This window comes from Bufo gargarizans, chromosome 3 (assembly GCF_014858855.1).
Source record: "Bufo gargarizans isolate SCDJY-AF-19 chromosome 3, ASM1485885v1, whole genome shotgun sequence".
Lineage (NCBI taxonomy): Eukaryota > Metazoa > Chordata > Amphibia > Anura > Bufonidae > Bufo > Bufo gargarizans.
The window spans coordinates 6,893,414-6,913,086 of NC_058082.1; the positions used below are offsets into that span (position 1 = coordinate 6,893,414).

The 19,673-nt window shown below is 48.0% G+C and overlaps 1 protein-coding gene across 1 annotated transcript in view; it reads right to left on the reverse strand.

Moving 5' to 3' along the window:
• Positions 1 to 14,542, reverse strand: part of XNDC1N (XRCC1 N-terminal domain containing 1, N-terminal like) — a 34,619-nt gene extending 20,077 nt beyond the window's left edge. Inside the window, exons 1-3 of the mRNA XM_044284046.1 lie at positions 14,357 to 14,542; positions 5,001 to 5,157; positions 4,751 to 4,906 (exon numbers count right to left, since the gene is read on the reverse strand). Coding sequence (XP_044139981.1) covers positions 4,751 to 4,906; positions 5,001 to 5,157; positions 14,357 to 14,542 — 499 coding nt within the window. The remainder of the gene's footprint in view (positions 1 to 4,750; positions 4,907 to 5,000; positions 5,158 to 14,356) is intronic.
• Between the last annotated feature and the right edge of the window lie 5,131 nt (positions 14,543 to 19,673).

The window sequence follows — 19,673 nt, forward strand, 5'->3', positions numbered from 1 at the left end:
AAAAAATGGTTTGGGTAAAAGTTATAGCATTTACAAACTATGGTACAAAAATGTGAATTTCCGCTTTTTGAAACAGCTCTGACTTTCTGAGCACCTGTCATGATTCCTGAGGTTCTACAATGCCCAAACAGTAGAAAACCCCCACAAATGACCCCATTTCGGAAAGTAGACACCCTAAGGTATTCGCTGATGGGCATAGTGAGTTCATAGAACTTTTTATTTTTTGTCACAAGTTAGCGGAAAATGATGATGATTTTATTTTATTTTATTTTTTCTTACAAAGTCTCATATTCCACTAACTTGCGACAAAAAATAAAAAATTCTAGGAACTCGCCATGCCCCTTACGGAATACCTTGGGGTGTCTTCTTTCCAAAATGGGGTCACTTGTGGGGTAGTTATACTGCCCTGGCAATTTAGGGGCCCAAATGTGTGAGAAGAACTTTGCAATCAAAATGTGTAAAAAATGACCGGTGAAATCCAAAAGGTGCACTTTGGAATATGTGCCCCTTTGCCCACCTTGGCAGCAAAAAAGTGTCACACATCTGGTATGGCCGTACTCAGGAGAAGTTGGGGAATGTGTTTTGGGGTGTCATTTTACATATACCCATGCTGGGTGAGAGAAATATCTTGGCAAAAGACAACTTTTCCCATTTTTTTACACAAAGTTGGCATTTGACCAAGATATTTTTCTCACCCAGCATGGGTATATGTAAAATGACACCCCAAAACACATTGCCCAACTTCTCCTGAGTACGGCGATACCAGATGTGTCACACTTTTTTGCTGCCAAGGTGGGGAAAGGGGCACATATTCCAAAGTGCACCTTTCGGATTTTGCAGGGCATTTTTTACACATTTTGATTGCAAAGTTCTTCTCACACATTTGGGCCCCTAAATTGCCAGGGCAGTATAACTACGCCACAAGTGACCCCATTTTGGAAAGAAGACACCCCAAGGTATTCCGTGAGGGGCATGGCGAGTTCCTAGAATCTTTTATTTTTTGTCGCAAGTTAGTGGAATATGAGACTTTGTAAGGAAAAAAGAAAAAAAAGAAAAATCATCATTTTCCGCTAACTTGTGACAAAAAATAAAAAATTCTAGGAACTCGCCGTGCCCCTCACGGAATACCTTGGGGTGTCTTCTTTCCAAAATGGGGTCACTTGTGGCGTAGTTATACTGCCCTGGCAATTTAGGGGCCCAAATGTGTGAGAAGTACCTTGCAATCAAAATGTGTAAAAAATGGCCTGCAAAATCTGAAAGGTGCACTTTGGAATATGTGCCCCTTTGCCCACCTTGGCAGCAAAAAAGTGTGACACATCTGGTATCGCCGTACTCAGGAGAAGTTGGGGAATGTGTTTTGGGGTGCCATTTTACATATAACCATGCTGGGTGAGAGAAATATCTTGGCAAAAGACAACTTTTCCTATTTTTTTATACAAAGTTGGCATTTGACCAAGATATTTTTCTCACCCAGCATGGGTATATGTAAAATGACACCCCAAAACACATTCCCCAACTTCTCCTGAGTACGGCGATACCAGATGTGTGACACTTTTTTGCAGCCTAGATGCGCAAAGGGGCCCAAATTCCTTTTAGGAGGGCATTTTTAGACATTTGGATCCCAGACTTCTTCTCACACTTTCGGGCCCCTAAAAAGCCAGGGCAGTATAAATACCCCACATGTGACCCCACTTTGGAAAGAAGACACCCCAAGGTATTCAATGAGGGGCCTGGCGAGTTCCTAGAAATTTTTTATTTTTTGCATAAGTTAGCGGAAATTGATTTTTTTTGGTTTTTTTCTCACAAAGTCTCACTTTCCGCTAACTTAGGACAAAAATTTCAATCTTTCATGGACTCAATATGCCCCTCAGCGAATACCTTGGGGTGTCTTCTTTCCGAAATGGGGTCACATGTGGGGTATTTATACTGCCCTGGCTTTTTAGGGGCCCTAAAGCGTGAGAAGAAGTCTGGAATATAAATGTCTAAAAATGTTTACGCATTTGGATTCCGTGAGGGGTATGGTGAGTTCATGTGAGATTTTATTTTTTGACACAAGTTAGTAGAATATGAGACTTAGTAAGAAAAAACAAACAAAACAAACAAAAAATTTCCGCTAACTTGTGCCAAAAAAAATGTCTGAATGGAGCCTTACAGGGGGGGGGGTGATCAATGACAGGGGGGTGATCAATGACAGGGGGGTGATCAATGACAGGGGGGTGATCAATGACAGGGGGGTAATCACCCATATAGACTCCCGGATCACCCCCCTGTCACTGATCACCCCCCCTGTAAGGCTCCATTCAGACATCCGCATGATTTTTTACGGATCCATGGATACATGGATCGGATCCACAAAACACATGCGGACGTCTGAATGGAGCCTTACAGGGGGGTTATCAATGACAGGGGGTGATCAGGGTGATCACCCCCCTGTCACTGATCACCCCCCCTGTAAGGCTTCCATTCAGACATCCGCATGATTTTTTACGGATCCATGGATACATGGATCGGATCCACAAAACACATGCGGACGTCTGAATGGAGCCTTACAGGGGGGTTATCAATGACAGGGGGTGATCAGGGTGATCACCCCCCTGTCACTGATCACCCCCCCTGTAAGGCTCCATTCAGACATCCGCATGATTTTTTACGGATCCATGGATACATGGATCGGATCCACAAAACACATGCGGACGTCTGAATGGAGCCTTACAGGGGGGTTATCAATGACAGGGGGTGATCAGGGTGATCACCCCCCTGTCACTGATCACCCCCCCTGTAAGGCTCCATTCAGACATCCGCATGATTTTTACGGATCCATGGATACATGGATCGGATCCACAAAACACATGCGGACGTCTGAATGGAGCCTTACAGGGGGGTTATCAATGACAGGGGGTGATCAGGGTGATCACCCCCCTGTCACTGATCACCCCCCCTGTAAGGCTCCATTCAGACATCCGCATGATTTTTTACGGATCCATGGATACATGGATCGGATCCACAAAACACATGCGGACGTCTGAATGGAGCCTTACAGGGGGGTTATCAATGACAGGGGGTGATCAGGGTGATCACCCCCCTGTCACTGATCACCCCCCCTGTAAGGCTCCATTCAGACATCCGCATGATTTTTACGGATCCATGGATACATGGATCGGATCCACAAAACACATGCGGACGTCTGAATGGAGCCTTACAGGGGGGTGATCAATGACAGGGGGGTGATCAGGGAGTGTATATGGGTGATCACCCGCCTGTCATTGATCACCCCCTGTAAGGCTCCATTCAGACGTCCGCATGTGTTTTGCGGATCCGATCCATGTATCCATGGATCCGTAAAAATCATGCGGACGTCTGAATGGAGCCTTACAGGGGGGTGATCAATGACAGGGGGGTGATCAATGACAGGGGGTGATCAGGGAGTGTATATGGGTGATCACCCGCCTGTCATTGATCACCCCCCTGTAAGGCTCCATTTAGACGTCCGTATGCGTTTTGCGGATCCGATCCATGTATCCGTGGATCCGTAAAAATCATACGGACGTCTGAACGGAGCCTGACAGGGGGGTGATCAATGACAGGGCGGTGATCAATGACAGGGGGGTGATCAGGGAGTTTATATGGGGTGATCATGGGTGATCAGGGGTTTATAAGGGGTTAATAAGTGACAGGGGGGGTGTAGTGTAGTGTGGTGTTTGGTGCGACTGTACTGACCTACCTGAGTCCTCTGGTGGTCGATCCTAACAAAAGGGACCACCAGAGGACCAGGTAGGAGGTATATTAGACGCTGTTATGAAAACAGCGTCTAATATACCTGTTAGGGGTTAAAAAATTCGGATCTCCAGCCTGCCAGCGAGCGATCGCCGCTGGCAGGCTGGAGATCCACTCGCTTACCTTCCGTTCCTGTAAGCGCGCGCCTGTGTGCGCGCGTTCACAGGAAATCTCGCGTCTCGCGAGATGACGCATATATGCGTGACTGTGCGCAGGGCTGCCACCTCCGGAACGCGAATCTGCGTTAGGCGGTCCGGAGGTGGTTAAACACCTCCCTAATGCTAGTTGTCCTCTTAGCGAAGATGCATATTGCTAATGGGAGATTAGATATTGTCTGAGTAGAGGAAAAACTCTGGGAAATTATATTTCCATAGTCTGATTGCCGAGTGGGGTATAATATCATATTAATATAATTTATAGTTTGATTGTCATAGGCTGAGACAGAGTCAAGGGACAACAATTATTGTTCCTGTATTAATCTGTATGTTGTTATGTTATAACCTGTTGGTAAACAGAAAATCCTGAGCTTCTCTTGATGTATTAATTATTGGTCTGTTTGATAAAGATATAGCATTTATATCTTATCATATGTAACTTTAAGTAATTCTGTGCTGGTGAGAAAGTGATAGTGGATCACACCACCATCTAGTGGTGGTTTGTTGGTACTGCGTCAATTTGTCTAGCCATTGATCTTATGTCTGTTTTATTTTGGATTTTTATTCATTTATAAATAAATTATTATATATATTTTGCATAATTGATTGCCCCTTCGTTTTCATTAATTGCATAAATTAATTTTAGAGTCTCATGATAAAAGAAAAGGGGTTTTATATCCGCCTAGTGGATTTCCTGACTAATTTCCATATTTTATTGATATTTTATATTTTATATAAAAGATACCTTGACAAATCATAGCTCATGCTCCAGTCACATCAGGAGCTGCATCAAACGGAATCATAGCTTATAATCTCTTTACCCTCCTTAAACATCCGGACCCCTCTGTAGTTCTTCCTGGCCCTGGAATCCACCGGTGACATCAGCGTGGCCATGGGCAGGAGAGTGGTGAACCCTTTATCTGGAGGCCAGATGGATCGTCCCACGTCGATCTGCAGGAAGGCTGAACCACTGTTCCCTGGATGCGGGGGGAGACACAACACACTCAGGTCACATCAGAGGCCATGAGAGCGGAGACGGCAGGACACCGAGATCTGCTCCATCTGTAGTACCTATGTCAATGTATCCAATGTGGCAGGCCCGCTCCAACTGCAGCTCCACCCTGAGCTGCCGGCTGCGGTCCCGGGGACAAGCGAGCCACGGCTGGACGCAGTCCTCTATCAGCAGGTTCTCCACCGGGTGTTTAGGGTCCTGGAACACAAACAAAGTCTATGTGTCCCTCCACGTGCCAGCGGCTTATCAAGGCATGATACATGCGTGACATCCAGAACCTTCTACAGTCGTGGCCAAAAGTTTTGAGAATGACACAAATATTGGAAATTGAAAAAGTTGCTGCTTAAGTTTTTATATCAGCAATTTGCATATCCTCCAGAATGTTATGAAGAGTGATCAGATGAATTGTCCTTCTTTGCCATGAAAATTAACTTAATCCCAAAAAAACCTTTCCACTGCATTTCATTGCTGTCAGTAAAGGACCTGCTGAGATCATTTCAGTAATCGTCTTGTTAACTCCGGTGAGAATGTTGACGAGCACAAGGCTGGAGATCATTATGTCAGGCTGATTGGGTTAAAATGGCAGACTTGACCTGTTAAAAGGAGGGTAATGCTTGAAATCATTGTTCTTCCATTGTTAACCATGGTGACCTGCAAAGAAACGCGTGCAGCCATCATTGCGTTGCATAAAAATGGCTTCACAGGCAAGGATATTGTGGCTACTAAGATTGCACCTCAATCAACAATTTATAGGGTCATCAAGAACTTCAAGGAAAGAGGTTCAATTCTTGTTAAGAAGGCTTCAGGGCATCCAAGAAAGTCCAGCAAGCGCCAGGATCGTCTCCTAAAGAGGATTCAGCTGCGGGATCGGAGTGCCACCAGTGCAGAGCTTGCTCAGGAATGGCAGCAGGCAGGTGTGAGCGCATCTGCACGCACAGGGAGGCCAAGACTTTTGGAAGATGGCCTGGTGTCAAGAAGGGCAGCAAAGAAGCCACTTCTCTCCAAAAACCCATCAGGGACAGATTGATCTTCTGCAGAAAATATGGTGAATGGACTGCTGAGGACTGGTGCAAAGTCATATTCTCCGATGAAGCCTCTTTCCGATTGTTTGGGGCATCTGGAAAAAGGCTTGTCCGGAGAAGAAAAGGTGAGCACTACCATCAGTCCTGTGTCATGCCAACAGTAAAGCATCCTGAGACCATTCATGTGTGGGGTTGCTTCTCATCCAAGGGAGTGGGCTCACTCACAATGTTGCCCAAAAACACAGCCATGAATAAAGAATGGCACCAAAACACCCCCAACAGCAACTTCTTCCAACAATCCAACAACAATTTGGTGAAGAACAATGCATTTTCCAGCACGATGGAGCACCGTTGTCATGGTCTTACCTCCTTGCTGTTCCCTTCGTTTGACATGTGCTGGCGGCCATCTTGGTTTCTGGGTTTTCTTGTAGCCTCCCACCCTGCGGCTCCTCCTTCCCACTGGGAGGAGCTGGATGCCTAGCTCATATATATAGGAGGTCTGTGGCTTCAGTTCCTTGCTTGGTCCTCCTGTGTTCACATGCTTCCAAGACTGCTGCTGCTTCTGGTTCCTGATCCTGGCCTCGTCTGACTACCCCGTTGGTTCCTGATTCCGGCTTCGTCTGACTACCCCGTTGGTTCCTGATTCCGGCTTCGTCTGACTACCCCGTTGGTTCCTGTTCCTGGCTTCGTCTGACTACCCTTCTGGTTCCTGACCTCTGTCTCCGCAAGACCCTGCTTCGGTTTAGCCATCCGTTCGGACTTTGCTACGGCTTGCTCTTCAATAAAACCTTCTTATTTTCCACTTATCTCTTGTTGTACGTCTGGTTCATGGTTCCATGACATTAGGACCAAGCCATGAATTCTGACGGTACAGGGCCACCCTCGCTACCTACGCTGGTTGCCAGACTTGATCAGCAGGATCACCTGTTGGGTCGGTTCGCTGTGGCGTTGCAAACCCTGCTTGAACGCACGGCTCATTTAGCTTCCGTTGCCGATGGGTCGGTTGTCGCTCCTGGGCCCGCTCCTACTGCCGCTCCGGTTGTTGCGCCAGAGTCTACCCTGACACCTGTTGCTGCGCCTGTGGTGTTTCAGGGTATGACCGGTTCTGCCCCCCTTCCACAGCGCTTTGGGGGAGAGCCAACTCAGTGCCGAGGTTTCCTTAACCAGGTGGGCATTTACTTCGAGTTGCTGCCACATGCCTTTCCTACTGAGAGATCAAGGGTGGGCTTCTTGATCTCGCTGCTCTCGGACAAGGCCTTGGCCTGGGCCAGCCCTTTATGGGAGAACAACAATCCGGTGGTTGCCGAGTTTTCCGGTTTTGTTGCTTCTCTTCGGAAGGTATTCGATGTGCCGGCTCGTGCTGCCTCTGCTGCGAAGCTCCTTATGTCCATCAGACAGGGTTCACGATCCGTAGCTGAATACGCCATTGAGTTTCGTACCCTGGCAGCAGAGGTGGGCTGGAATAATGAGGCTCTGGTCGCTGCTTTCTCTCATGGTCTCTCGGATGCCTTGAAGGATGAGGTTGCAGCTAAGGACCTACCAGTGGAGCTCGAGTCTCTTATTTCTTTCCTGATTTTGATTGACACCAGACTCAGGGAGAGACCTTCCTTTAAGGAGAGCCTGCGGAGGTCTCCTAACAGATTGGCGCCTACGTTTGCTGTCCCACCCGTGCCTCCCTCTCCTCCCACGCCTCCTGGGGATGACTTGTCTGGGGGTGAACCCATGCAGCGGGGGTTTGCTCGCCTGTCTGAGGGGGAGAGGGTACTCCGGAGACGCGAGGGCCGATGCATGTACTGTGGTCTCGGTGGGCATTTTCGGTTGGCATGTCCGAACCGTCCGGGAGAACGCTCGCACCTGAGGTCCTGTCGGGGGCAGATCTTGGGTGGAGTCTCCTCGTCCCCGGTTTCCCGTGTTGACAAACCACTGATCACGGTTGTCCTCTCCTGGGTCGGGGGCTCGGTGACGACCCAGGCGTTGGTGGACTCTGGTGCTGGTGGTTTGTTCATTGATAGAGTGTTCGTTGCCGCCAATTCCATTCCTCTGCAGCCTCGAGGTTCCCCACTGGCTCTTGAGGCGATAGACGGCAGACCCCTTCTGCCGCCACACGTGACTCATGAGACCCTTCCAGTGGGGATGGCCATTGGTGCCGTTCACAGAGAGTCGGTCTGTCTCCAGGTTATTTCGTCTCCACACTACTCGGTGGTCTTGGGGTACCCCTGGCTCCAGAAGCATAATCCGACTTTCGATTGGAGATCGGTCGAGATCCTCTCGTGGTCACCGCAGTGTGGGGCTAGTTGCATCCATGGGCCTGTCAAGTTGCTGTGTACTTCCTCGGACTCTCTGTTGCCTCCTGAATACGAAGAGTACCGGGATGTATTCGATAAGGTGCGCGCGGTTGCCCTACCTCCGCACCGCCCATACGATTGTGCCATAGAGTTACAATCCGGTGCCGTTCCTCCTCGTGGCAAAGTCTATCCACTGTCGGTAGCGGAGAATGAGGCCATGGAGGAGTACGTGAGGGAGGCGCTTTCACGCGGACACATTCGCAAATCCTCGTCCCCGGCAGGGGCTGGATTTTTCTTTGTGAAAAAGAAGGGCGGCGAGTTGAGGCCTTGCATCGATTACAGGGGTCTCAATCGCATCACGATCAAGAACGCTTACCCGATACCCTTGATTTCCGAGCTGTTCGATCGCCTCAAAGGGGCCACGGTCTTTACCAAACTCGACCTGAGGGCGGCATATAACCTGGTAAGGATCAAGGCGGGCGATGAGTGGAAGACCGCGTTTAACACCAGGACCGGTCATTATGAATCCTTGGTTATGCCCTTTGGGTTGTGCAATGCGCCCGCAGTCTTCCAGGAATTCATCAACGATGTTTTCCGTGACCTGTTGCAGCAGTGTGTGGTGGTCTATTTGGATGACATCTTGGTATATTCTGCATCCATGGAGGCCCACATTCTGGATGTCAGACGAGTGTTGCAACGCTTACGAGAGAACAAGCTGTTCGGTAAGCTTGAGAAATGCGAATTTCACCGATCCCAGGTAACCTTCTTAGGTTACATCATTTCCGCTGAGGGGTTCTCCATGGATCCTGAGAAGGTTTCGGCTGTCTTACAGTGGCCCCAGCCCAGTGGGCTTCGTGCCCTGCAGCGCTTTTTGGGCTTCGCCAATTATTATCGGAAGTTCATCAGGGACTTTTCCATGCTAGCCAAGCCTCTCACGGATCTGACCAGGAAGGGCAGTAATCCTCAGGTCTGGCCGCTCGAGGCCATCCGAGCTTTTGAGGCTCTAAAGTCCGCCTTTGTGTCGGCTCCGATTCTGTCGCATCCCAACCCTGGGTTGCCTTTTGTCCTCGAGGTGGACGCGTCTGAGACGGGAGTAGGCGCCCTCCTGTCTCAGCGTAGAACACCAGAGGGTCCTCTGCTTCCTTGTGGGTTTTACTCCCGGAAACTGTCTTCCGCGGAGTGCAACTATCAGATTGGTGACAGGGAGTTATTGGCCATCGTGCAGGCCCTTAAAGAATGGAGGCACTTGCTCGAGGGCTCGGTGGTTCCGGTTCTCATCCTGACGGACCACAAGAATCTGACCTACCTCTCTGAGGCCAAGAGATTGACACCACGTCAGGCCAGATGGGCTCTGTTCTTGTCACGTTTTAATTACGTGGTCTCCTACCTACCCGGCTCCAAGAACATCAGAGCGGATGCCTTATCACGGCAGTACTCCGAGCTGTCCGGGGAGGAGTCGATTCCGACTACGGTCATACCCCCGAATCAGATCCTGGCCGCTATTCGCACCAGCCTGACTTCTCCTCTGGGTGAGCAGATTTTGGCGGCTCAATCTGGTGCTCCCTCTGGGAGACCCAACGGCAGATGTTTTGTGCCTGAGGAGTTGCGCACTCGGTTGTTGCGAACCTACCATAACTCCAAGGCCGCGGGGCACCCTGGAAAGAATCAGCTGTCCTGGGCGGTTTCACGTCTGTTCTGGTGGCCTTCTCTACGTTCCGACATCGCCGCATATGTAGCGGCATGCTCCGTTTGTGCCCAGAGTAAGTCCCCTCGGCACCTTCCGTTGGGCCTTTTGCAACCCATAGCCACCGGGGAGCGTCCATGGTCACACCTGGGGATGGATTTCATTGTGGACCTCCCTGCATCCCGAGGCCATACGGTCATTCTCATGATTGTGGATCGGTTTTCCAAAATGTGCCACTGTGTTCCTCTCAAGAAGTTACCCTCTGCACAAGAGTTGGCCTCGATTTTTGCCAGGGAGGTCTTCCGGTTGCACGGTTTGCCCAAGGAGATTGTGTCGGATCGGGGGAGTCAGTTTGTGTCCAGGTTCTGGCGCGCCTTTTGCTCCCAGTTGGGGATTCATCTCTCTTTCTCCTCGGCCTACCACCCTCAGTCCAATGGGGCCGCAGAACGATCCAATCAGGCCTTGGAGCAATTCCTTCGTTGCTATGTCTCCGATCACCAAGACAATTGGGTTGACCTCCTGCCTTGGGCTGAGTTTGCCAGGAACACGGCGGTGAACTCTTCCTCTGGGACGTCTCCCTTCATGGCCAATTATGGGTTCCAACCTGCCGTGTTACCGGAGGTATTCTCTCCCCAGGATATTCCGGCTGTGGAGGATCACCTTTCCGTCCTACGTGCTTCTTGGGTACAGATCCAGAGGTCCCTTGAGGTCTCTGCGCAGCGCCAGAAACTCCAGGCTGATCGCAGACGAGCGCCCGCTCCTTCCTACCAGGTCGGAGACCGCGTATGGTTGTCCACCCGCAACCTCAACCTTCGAGTGCCCACTCCCAAGCTGGCGCCTCGCTTTGTTGGTCCCTTCCGAGTGCTTCGCAGGGTAAACCCGGTAGCCTATGCCCTTGCGCTTCCTCCTGGCATGCGGATCTCCAACGTGTTTCATGTCTCCCTGTTGAAGCCACTGGTGTGTAATCGTTTCACTTCCTCGATTCCTCGGCCTCGTCCGGTCCAAGTGGGCAATCGTGAGGAGTATGAGGTGAGCAATATCCTGGACTCACGCCTGGTCCGCGGCCGGGTGCAGTTTTTGGTCCATTGGCGTGGTTATGGTCCAGAGGAGCGTTCCTGGGTTCCCTCCGCAGATGTCCATGCTCCTGTCTTGCTCCGAGCCTTCCACGCACGCTTCCCTCAGAAACCGTTCCTTACTCCGCGGAGGAGGGGCCCTTGAGGGGGAGGTACTGTCATGGTCTTACCTCCTTGCTGTTCCCTTCGTTTGACATGTGCTGGCGGCCATCTTGGTTTCTGGGTTTTCTTGTAGCCTCCCACCCTGCGGCTCCTCCTTCCCACTGGGAGGAGCTGGATGCCTAGCTCATATATATAGGAGGTCTGTGGCTTCAGTTCCTTGCTTGGTCCTCCTGTGTTCACATGCTTCCAAGACTGCTGCTGCTTCTGGTTCCTGATCCTGGCCTCGTCTGACTACCCCGTTGGTTCCTGATTCCGGCTTCGTCTGACTACCCCGTTGGTTCCTGATTCCGGCTTCGTCTGACTACCCCGTTGGTTCCTGTTCCTGGCTTCGTCTGACTACCCTTCTGGTTCCTGACCTCTGTCTCCGCAAGACCCTGCTTCGGTTTAGCCATCCGTTCGGACTTTGCTACGGCTTGCTCTTCAATAAAACCTTCTTATTTTCCACTTATCTCTTGTTGTACGTCTGGTTCATGGTTCCATGCCAGGAACACTGAGCACCTAAGTGGTCTTTGTCACTGTCACAAGCTATGTCGTGGTCTACAGAGTCTATGAAAGAACAAGGTAGTTGAGTACTATGGGCAATTCCTTTATGAGGAAGTTGTTTTTACATGGTTGGAAGATAGAGGGATGTCCATTATCTAATGTGCTTGTAAGCATGCTATTAGGGAAGTTGGTTTGTATGCTTCCTAAGCAGACTTCTCCTACTATGACCCATCCTAGGTCATGCCTTTGGGCATAAGGAGCATGATGTGGGCCATTAATCTGCTCTCTAGATTTATGAACTTGTAAGATATCTTCCCCAGGGAGTAGGATTATCTGAGCGTTAGATCGAATTTGGTAAGAGATGGGCTACACGCTGTAATGGGGGTTATGTATGGCTACCTCTGGTGTAGGGATCTCGTGTCTATTATCAGGGATTTGGTTACATTCAGTAATAGTTTGGTAAGAAAGACACTTTTACCATCTATGGACTCAATAAGGTAACCAGTAGCTCTCCTCCCCGCTGTTTCTACAGTACCTGCACAGGTCTTTAGAGAGTAAGGAGTGTTGGGCCCTTTGATGTTGAAAATGTCAAGAAAGTAGATTTGGCTAGGGACGCATTACTTTGGTCATCTAGGATGGCGTAAACATTGATGGCTTTGTCTCTGCAGCCCTTTGGGTATACTTTTGTTAGGCAGATTTTTTAGCAGGGACCTGCTGCCTATGAGACCTTTACAGACTTCAGTGCATTGTGAAGTAACTGCTGGAGGGTTAGCTTCAGAGGTACTTTCCTCCCCGCCATACTCTCTGGCACTGTTACTCTGTGATGAGGTCCATGGGGAAGCCCAGGATGTAGGGCCGTGTTGTGATCTGAGTTGTTGCATTCTGTGCATTTTACACTAACCTGACAGTCTTTGGCAATATGTGATGTAGATGAGCAGCACTTGTAGCAAATGCGGTTCTCTTTGAGGAAGGCTTTGCGATCTCCTATGGACGTTTCTCTAAAGGCTCTGCATTCAGAAGAGGGTGTGGCTTCTTGTGTAGAGGGCACTGCTTACCAGGATCTTTGACTGTTTCGCGGCTGGGGGAGCTGTAATGCCTGTAAGAATCTGCAGGTGAAATGTTAGTTTTGTGCACTGCCACTGATCCTTTGTGTGGTCTGTGGTCATAGGGAGTGGCACAAGACTGTGATAGATCAAAGCTAGGGTCATTACGAATATTAGCTTCTAGCCTTACAAAGTCACAAACACACTGAAGGGAGGGAATGGCACATTGTAGGTATGTTTGTACCTTGACCGTGGGAGACCCATTTCTCCTGTAGGTTGTGAGGAAGCTTTAATACAATAGGCTTGACACCTCTGGCAGTGTCGAGGAAAGCAAGCCCCGGTAAATTCCCTTCGGCTTTGGCAACCTGTAATTCCATCAGTAGATCACTTAAATCCCTAAGTTTCTGGAACCCTTTGCTAGATATTTTAGGGAATTCGTCAATTCTTTTAAAGGGTTTCTACCACTTAGGTGTCACATATTTGGCTGTCAGACACTAGCGATCCGCTAGTGTCTGCTCTGGCCAACCATCCTAATATAATTGCTTTTGGGGCGGTGGTTTGGCTAAAAAACAACTTTTATTAATATGCTAATGAGCCTCTAGGTGCTAGGGGCGTCATTAGCACCTAGAGGCTCCGTCTACCTTTAGAAACTGCCGCCCCCAGCGCGTCCCTCCAGCCCGCCCATCTCCTCCTGAATGCGATCCTCGTATGTATTCTGCGCATGCGCAGTAAATGTCTGACAGCTTCCCTGCTCAGACATCTCCACTGCGCTGTTCCTCGGAGCACTATGGCGTCATCGCGCAGGCGCAGTGGAGATGTCTGAGCAAGGAAGCGGTCAGACATTCACTGCGCATGCGCAGAATACATGAGGATCGCATTCAGGAGGAGATGGGCGGGCTGGAGAGACGCGCTCCGGCGGCGGCAGTTTCTGAAGGTAGACGGAGCCTCTAGGGCTAATGACGCCCCCATAGCACCTAGAGGCTCATTAGTATTAATAAAAGTAGTTTTTTTAGCCAAACCACCGCCCCAAAAGCAATATATTAGGATGGTTGGCCAGAGCAGACACTAGGGATCGCTAGTGTCTGACAGCCAAATATGTGACACCTAAGTGGTAGAAACCCTTTAAACAATGCATCCTCTATGACCTCTGCAGAACATAACATTCATAAAGTCTATCCCAGATCATTTTTAGGCCAATCTCTGGATAGTTTATATTAATATCCCTGATTCTCTGGCATGTTCTACAGAGTCTTTTCCAAGCCGATCTACAAGGAAGTCTATCTCCTCACTGTATCAGACCCAAGTCTTTTGTAATGTTATAAAAGGAGGCCCGCCATGCTCTATAGTTTTCAGGGCGATCACTGAACTTCGCCAGTCCCTTTGTAACTAGCTCACGTTTAGTAAAGAACCTGGCAAAGTCTATTGTGCTCTGGTTACTACTAAGGTTGGTTGGAGGTGGAAGGTCACAGTGAGAGTGTGGTGTGCGATCATACCTGTATGGAGTCTCTGACTTAGGCCAGCCCATGTCATACCGTCTTGTGGGATAAGGTGGCTCTGCAGGCTGGACTGGAAGCTGGCTTCCTTGGTGTGCAGGGAAGTTAGCTGGAGTTTTGTCACGTGGCTCTGGGCTCTCTTGTTTGTAGGACTGGGTTCTGAGCGTTACTCTTTCTTTTGGACGGTACGATTGCTCTGTGGCATAGGTGACATCTTCAGTTCCAGGGAATGGATCGGCATTGCTGTTTGGTCTGGAGTGTTGACGGACGTACTCTGAAGTGCATTGTACAGGATCTTGCTGGCCGAGTTCTGGACTAAGCACACTGCGGTGACTTCCGGTTTTCGGGTATTCCATTGCTTCCAAGAACTCTGCTTCAGCTATGGCGGCTGCCGTTTCTTTCTCTACGGCGAGTTTCTCTAGCTTTGCATCTAAGAGGACCTATTGCTTTGCTTTCTCAGCCCTTTCTTCTTTCATCTTAATTTTTGTTTGGCAAAGGCTGCTTTGACCTTCGCGGCTGCATTGCTAACGGAAGATGATTTGGTGGAACCATCCTTCCCTGATCTTGTCTTGTAGCTTGATACTGTGCTACGCGACATGGTGTTGGTGAAGACACTTAACTGCGTGGAGACTACTGTGCTGTGGAATGCCAGTCGCTGTGCTTAGAGAGCGGTCACAGTATGCAATCAAATGTGTCTACATTGCTTGAAGCGGCTATCCCCTTGCAGCACTGGACTGTATAGAAGTCGCTGTGGTGTCCGTTTGCAGATATTGCGTGGACCGTAACAGACTTCTGTGTAGTCAGGTGTGCTTCTCTCGTAGAAGTCGTCGTTTACTGTCCTGTTCTCACAAACATGTACCCCCGGGGTCTATATGCAGTTCAACAGGCAGATATCACCATTCTACTAGTTAATAAGATGAGACTTCTTTCTGTAATCTGTGGCTTTATTAACCAGCAGTAGATAAGGTAAACTATAGGAAAATGAACATACAAGAACTGAGTATACAGCACAGTGTACACAAAACCAATACAAAAACATAAATAAATCCCTTACCGACGATGCTTTAGTAAGAGACACGCAATGTGCAGCTGCTCTTCCATGAGGTGAGGAGGAAAAGGAAGCAGGAGCTTGTCTCTTTCCCAGAAAGCACTGTGAGCAGGAAGTCAGGTGACCTAATGAATATGCATAACTTAAAAAGGCAGAAGATGCACTTACAGCTAAAGGTCACTAGATGGTGCTGAAGACCACACATGAGCACTCACATTAGCAAACTATGCAGAGAAGACAGTACAGGGGGGTGGTCCCCTTCCTTTAGTTGTAGTCTCTAAAGGGAAGCAGCTCATAGAGCACCTTGACTCCTTACAGTTTAAGAGACAGAGTAACATGAGGGGGTCAACAGCCAAAGGCACCCCACAAAAAAAAGGTACCAGAACAGTTAGCTAGTCCAGCTATCAGACTGAAGCCTGAGTTTACCCCAAAACCTGCTGGAACCAAGAGAAAACCGAATATTTTCTGGATGCAAGTTTATTCAATTAAAGCTGTTGAAATTTCACTAAGTCTGGACTTGACTTATTCTCCACTTCCTACGACTCTCCCCTTTATTTCTCCTGAGCCTAACCCCGAAGATTGACGGTATCCAGGCATGAGCACAGTGACGCACACAAAACTAATAAGGCCTCATCACTAGCATTCCTTACTGTCACTGCTGCTGCCACCCTCCCCACTCTGTCATGGGGCCAATGCTTGAATCTTGAGGGACTGCACAGTTAAGTCTACAGGGATAAATTAGACCCCATTTTGGTGACTTGGATGCGGACACATTTCAATAGGGCCTCAAAAGATCCGGACAGCTCTCTGTGTGCTGTCCGCATCCATTGCTCCGTTCTGTGTCCCCGCTAAAAAAATATAACATGTCCTATTCTTGTCCGCGCTTTGTGGACAAGAAAAGGCATTTATATTGAAGGTTGTCCGTGCCGTTCCGCAAATTTCGGAACGCACACGGACGCTATCCGTGTTTTCCAGATCCGCGACTTGCGGACCACAAAACACACCACGGTCGTGTGCATGCGGCCTCACAGTGACCTATAATACTGATGCACATTACATCTAGAGCTAGCAGAGGGGATTAAAAAGAATGTTTGTTTTTTTTTTTATGGGTGATTGTCTTATGTAGGGGCTCATTTTTTGCTGCATGAGTTGACAACTTGATTGGTACTATTTTGCAGTACATACAACTTTTTGATCGCTTGGTATTACACTTTTTGATGTAAGGTGACTTCACTTTTGGGGGTCTGATCCCCTCTGCAATGCATTACAGTACATGTGTATTGTAATACATTGCCTTTTAGTGTATTACGCTGTGTAATACACTAACAGTTGCCTAAGAGACCCAGCCTGGATCTCCTAGGCTTCCATAGAAGGCAGGTCCAGATGCCTCTGCAGCGTCGGGACCTGATGGGATCCCTCACTGACTGCAAACACAATCTATGCCACAGTCAGCACTTTAAAAGCCAATGTCGGTGGATACAGCAGGGGCCCGGCTGTTAGTGACTGTAGAAATACGCCAAATTGCGGGAAGTCACTTCTCACTATGACGTATTACATCATATGAAGGGAAAGGGTTAAAAGCCATTGCACTGCAGGGGTGCGCACGGATCTTTACTGAAGGCTGCTGTATGCTTTTTTTTTGTTTAACAGAAGGGATTAGATATGAATCTTGGTGCACTACACAGTGATGTAGATGGCGATAAATTACACCTGTAGTAGTGACGGTACAGTACCTACAGGACGGATTAACTATGAATGTGGGGGTGTAATGATGTGGGGCAATTCTGTTATGTTGTGAACTGCATAAATACTGCAACATTTCCCTTTGGTGAAGAGATGGCAGGAAAGCATAAGCCAGTCTAATGCCTTATTCACACGTCAGTGCTTTGGTCAGTGATTTCCATCTGTGATTGTGAGTACTGTTGAGCGCGAATATTTGAATAGCGAGTATTAATCGCAAATATCGCAACTTCGATAATTTGCGAATATTACGAATATACTGCTGGCGGCACCTGACCTCTGACAGGGTGCTGTGATCCACACAATTAACCCCTCACGCACCTTTCATTGTGATGGCAGTAGGGGCCCAGTATGTATGTGCCTGTTAGTATACTCTAACTTCAAGCATCCCCGTCACCATGGGAACGCCTCTGTGTTAGAATATACCATCCGATTTGAGTTTTCAAGCTCTAACTCAGATTCATCTTTTTTCAACATCTAAAGTCATGATTCCTCCTGTCTTGCTTGTGGGCCAATGACTCATTGACCACAAGCATTTTAAGCAGGGAGGAATCATTTGTTTAGATGTAAAAAATGACGAATATTCGAAAAACAAATATATAGCAGTATATTCTGTAGTGCTATATACTCGTGCGATTTTTTATTTTTTATTACCGATTTTTCGCAAAAAACGAATATCTTGAATAGGAATATTCGCGAATATAAGACGAATATTCTACCATATATTCTCGAAATATCGCGAATTCGAATATTGCCCCTGCCGCTCATCACTAATTGTGAGCCAAAACCAGGCGTGAAGCCTTCACACAGATCAGGTATAGGGTCAGATCTGCACCTGTTCTGTGTTCAGAGCCGCACATAGTTTGAGCTCAAATTCACTGATGGAAATCACTGACCAAAACACTGACGTGTGAATAAGGCCTAAGTCTGTATTGGAGCTTCCTGTTAGAGAAATACAATGAACTTATTTAGGTTGCAAAGTTTGGAAATAGCTAATTTCTGGGCCGTCTTGGACTCTTACAAGTTTATTATCAAACTGAAAATGCAGGTTTGGCACTGCACTGAGTAAATGGCTTGTTGCATCGTGTACTCCCTTTGTGAGGGGAGGAGGTTCCTGTGAGGATCGGGAAGTGTCCAGACGGAGTCTCTGGATGGTGGTGCTGATGAACAGTGAGGGAGCAGCTTGGCTGATTCTACAAATGAACGGACTGTCTCACGGAGAATGGCGACATCACAAAGTGGAGGTTTGCCGCGACGACCTCAGGAGTGTAGTGTCTTAAGGGTCCAGTTCTGGAGGGGTCCAGGAAATAAGGAAATGCCTCAAGAATCTGCTCAATGAGCTACAAATGCTGCTTGGCCACATCACATTGCACCACACGGTTGAAGTGGCACGTGGGCATACAGATAAAACATCAAGTAGTGTTTCATTGTGATGGACGGGCTGCAGGCTAAAGCGTAGCCAGAAGAGACTCAAACGCTGACACCTTCTTATCCTAGGAAAGTCTTGGCTGCTCATCGGGTGTCACACTACTGGAGCTGGAGCAAGGATAAGAGCAGCAATTAAAGGGACAGACATCAATTACTGGTTGATTACAAATAGCAAAGCCTTATTTAAAGGGACAGATGTCATTTACCTGTGGATTACAAATAGTATAGCACAATACTTAGGGTGCCCCAAAAGGAGGAACTCGTCCAGGAGGAACATACAAGTGCAACTACGCTGATTAAGGACTTTGGGGAAAAAGTCTAATTGACTGTTATACTGTTAGGCCGTGTTACATAACTGATGGTTCATTCTCTGTTACCAATCTGCTTTATATTTTCCCAGGTCCTAGTTCACTACCTCGTCTAGTAAACTTAAAGGGAATCTGTCATGTGGATATTTGATTATAACCTAACTAATTATATACAATCATTAACTACTAAAAAGTGCCTTAGATGTATTCACTTACTGGTGTGACGATGGTTATCTCATAATATACACACAAAGATGCCGCATGCTAATGAGCTGATTCGAGTCCGGCGTGATGTCATTGAGTCCAGCGTATATTTAATTCAGAGCTATAGCCACTCCCCTGCAAACCTGCTGCTGATTCATATGGAAAAAAACTGTCAATCAGCAGCAGGTGGGCGGGGAGAGTCAGGAGCTCATGAATATTCAGGACTCATCATTAGGAGCTGGAGCTTTTCAATACAAGATGTTGGCAGATTGACTGGGTCAATTAAAGAAAGTGACCCAGCATTTTGCTAAGAGAATCAGTCACTTATTTATGTTGCCCATAGTTAGGACACCATAAAACTGGTGACAGGTTCCCTTTAAGTGCTGGGAAACAATCTTAATCTTTCATTATGGTTTTCCAATTTGTTCAAAAAAAATGTTGGCTGTCCGTGGTTTTGGGATAAGTTGTCCAGAAAAATGAAAATTCTAGTTGGCAACCCAGTGACCTGGCTATACCTGATTTATCGCGATTCGTGGCAAATTAATTTGTAACAAAACAAATTTCTTATAGAAGTTCAGCGAATCGACCGAATCGACTTTTTAAAAACTTCGCTCATCAATAATTGTTAGTATAAAGTTGTTGAGGTTTAGAGGGGTGCCATGTGCCTCCATGTCCCATTGGTGTCATCTATGTTGAGGAAAAACTGTACTATCTTAATGTCTAGGGTGGATCTTGTATACTCACTGTTCACTCAATGGT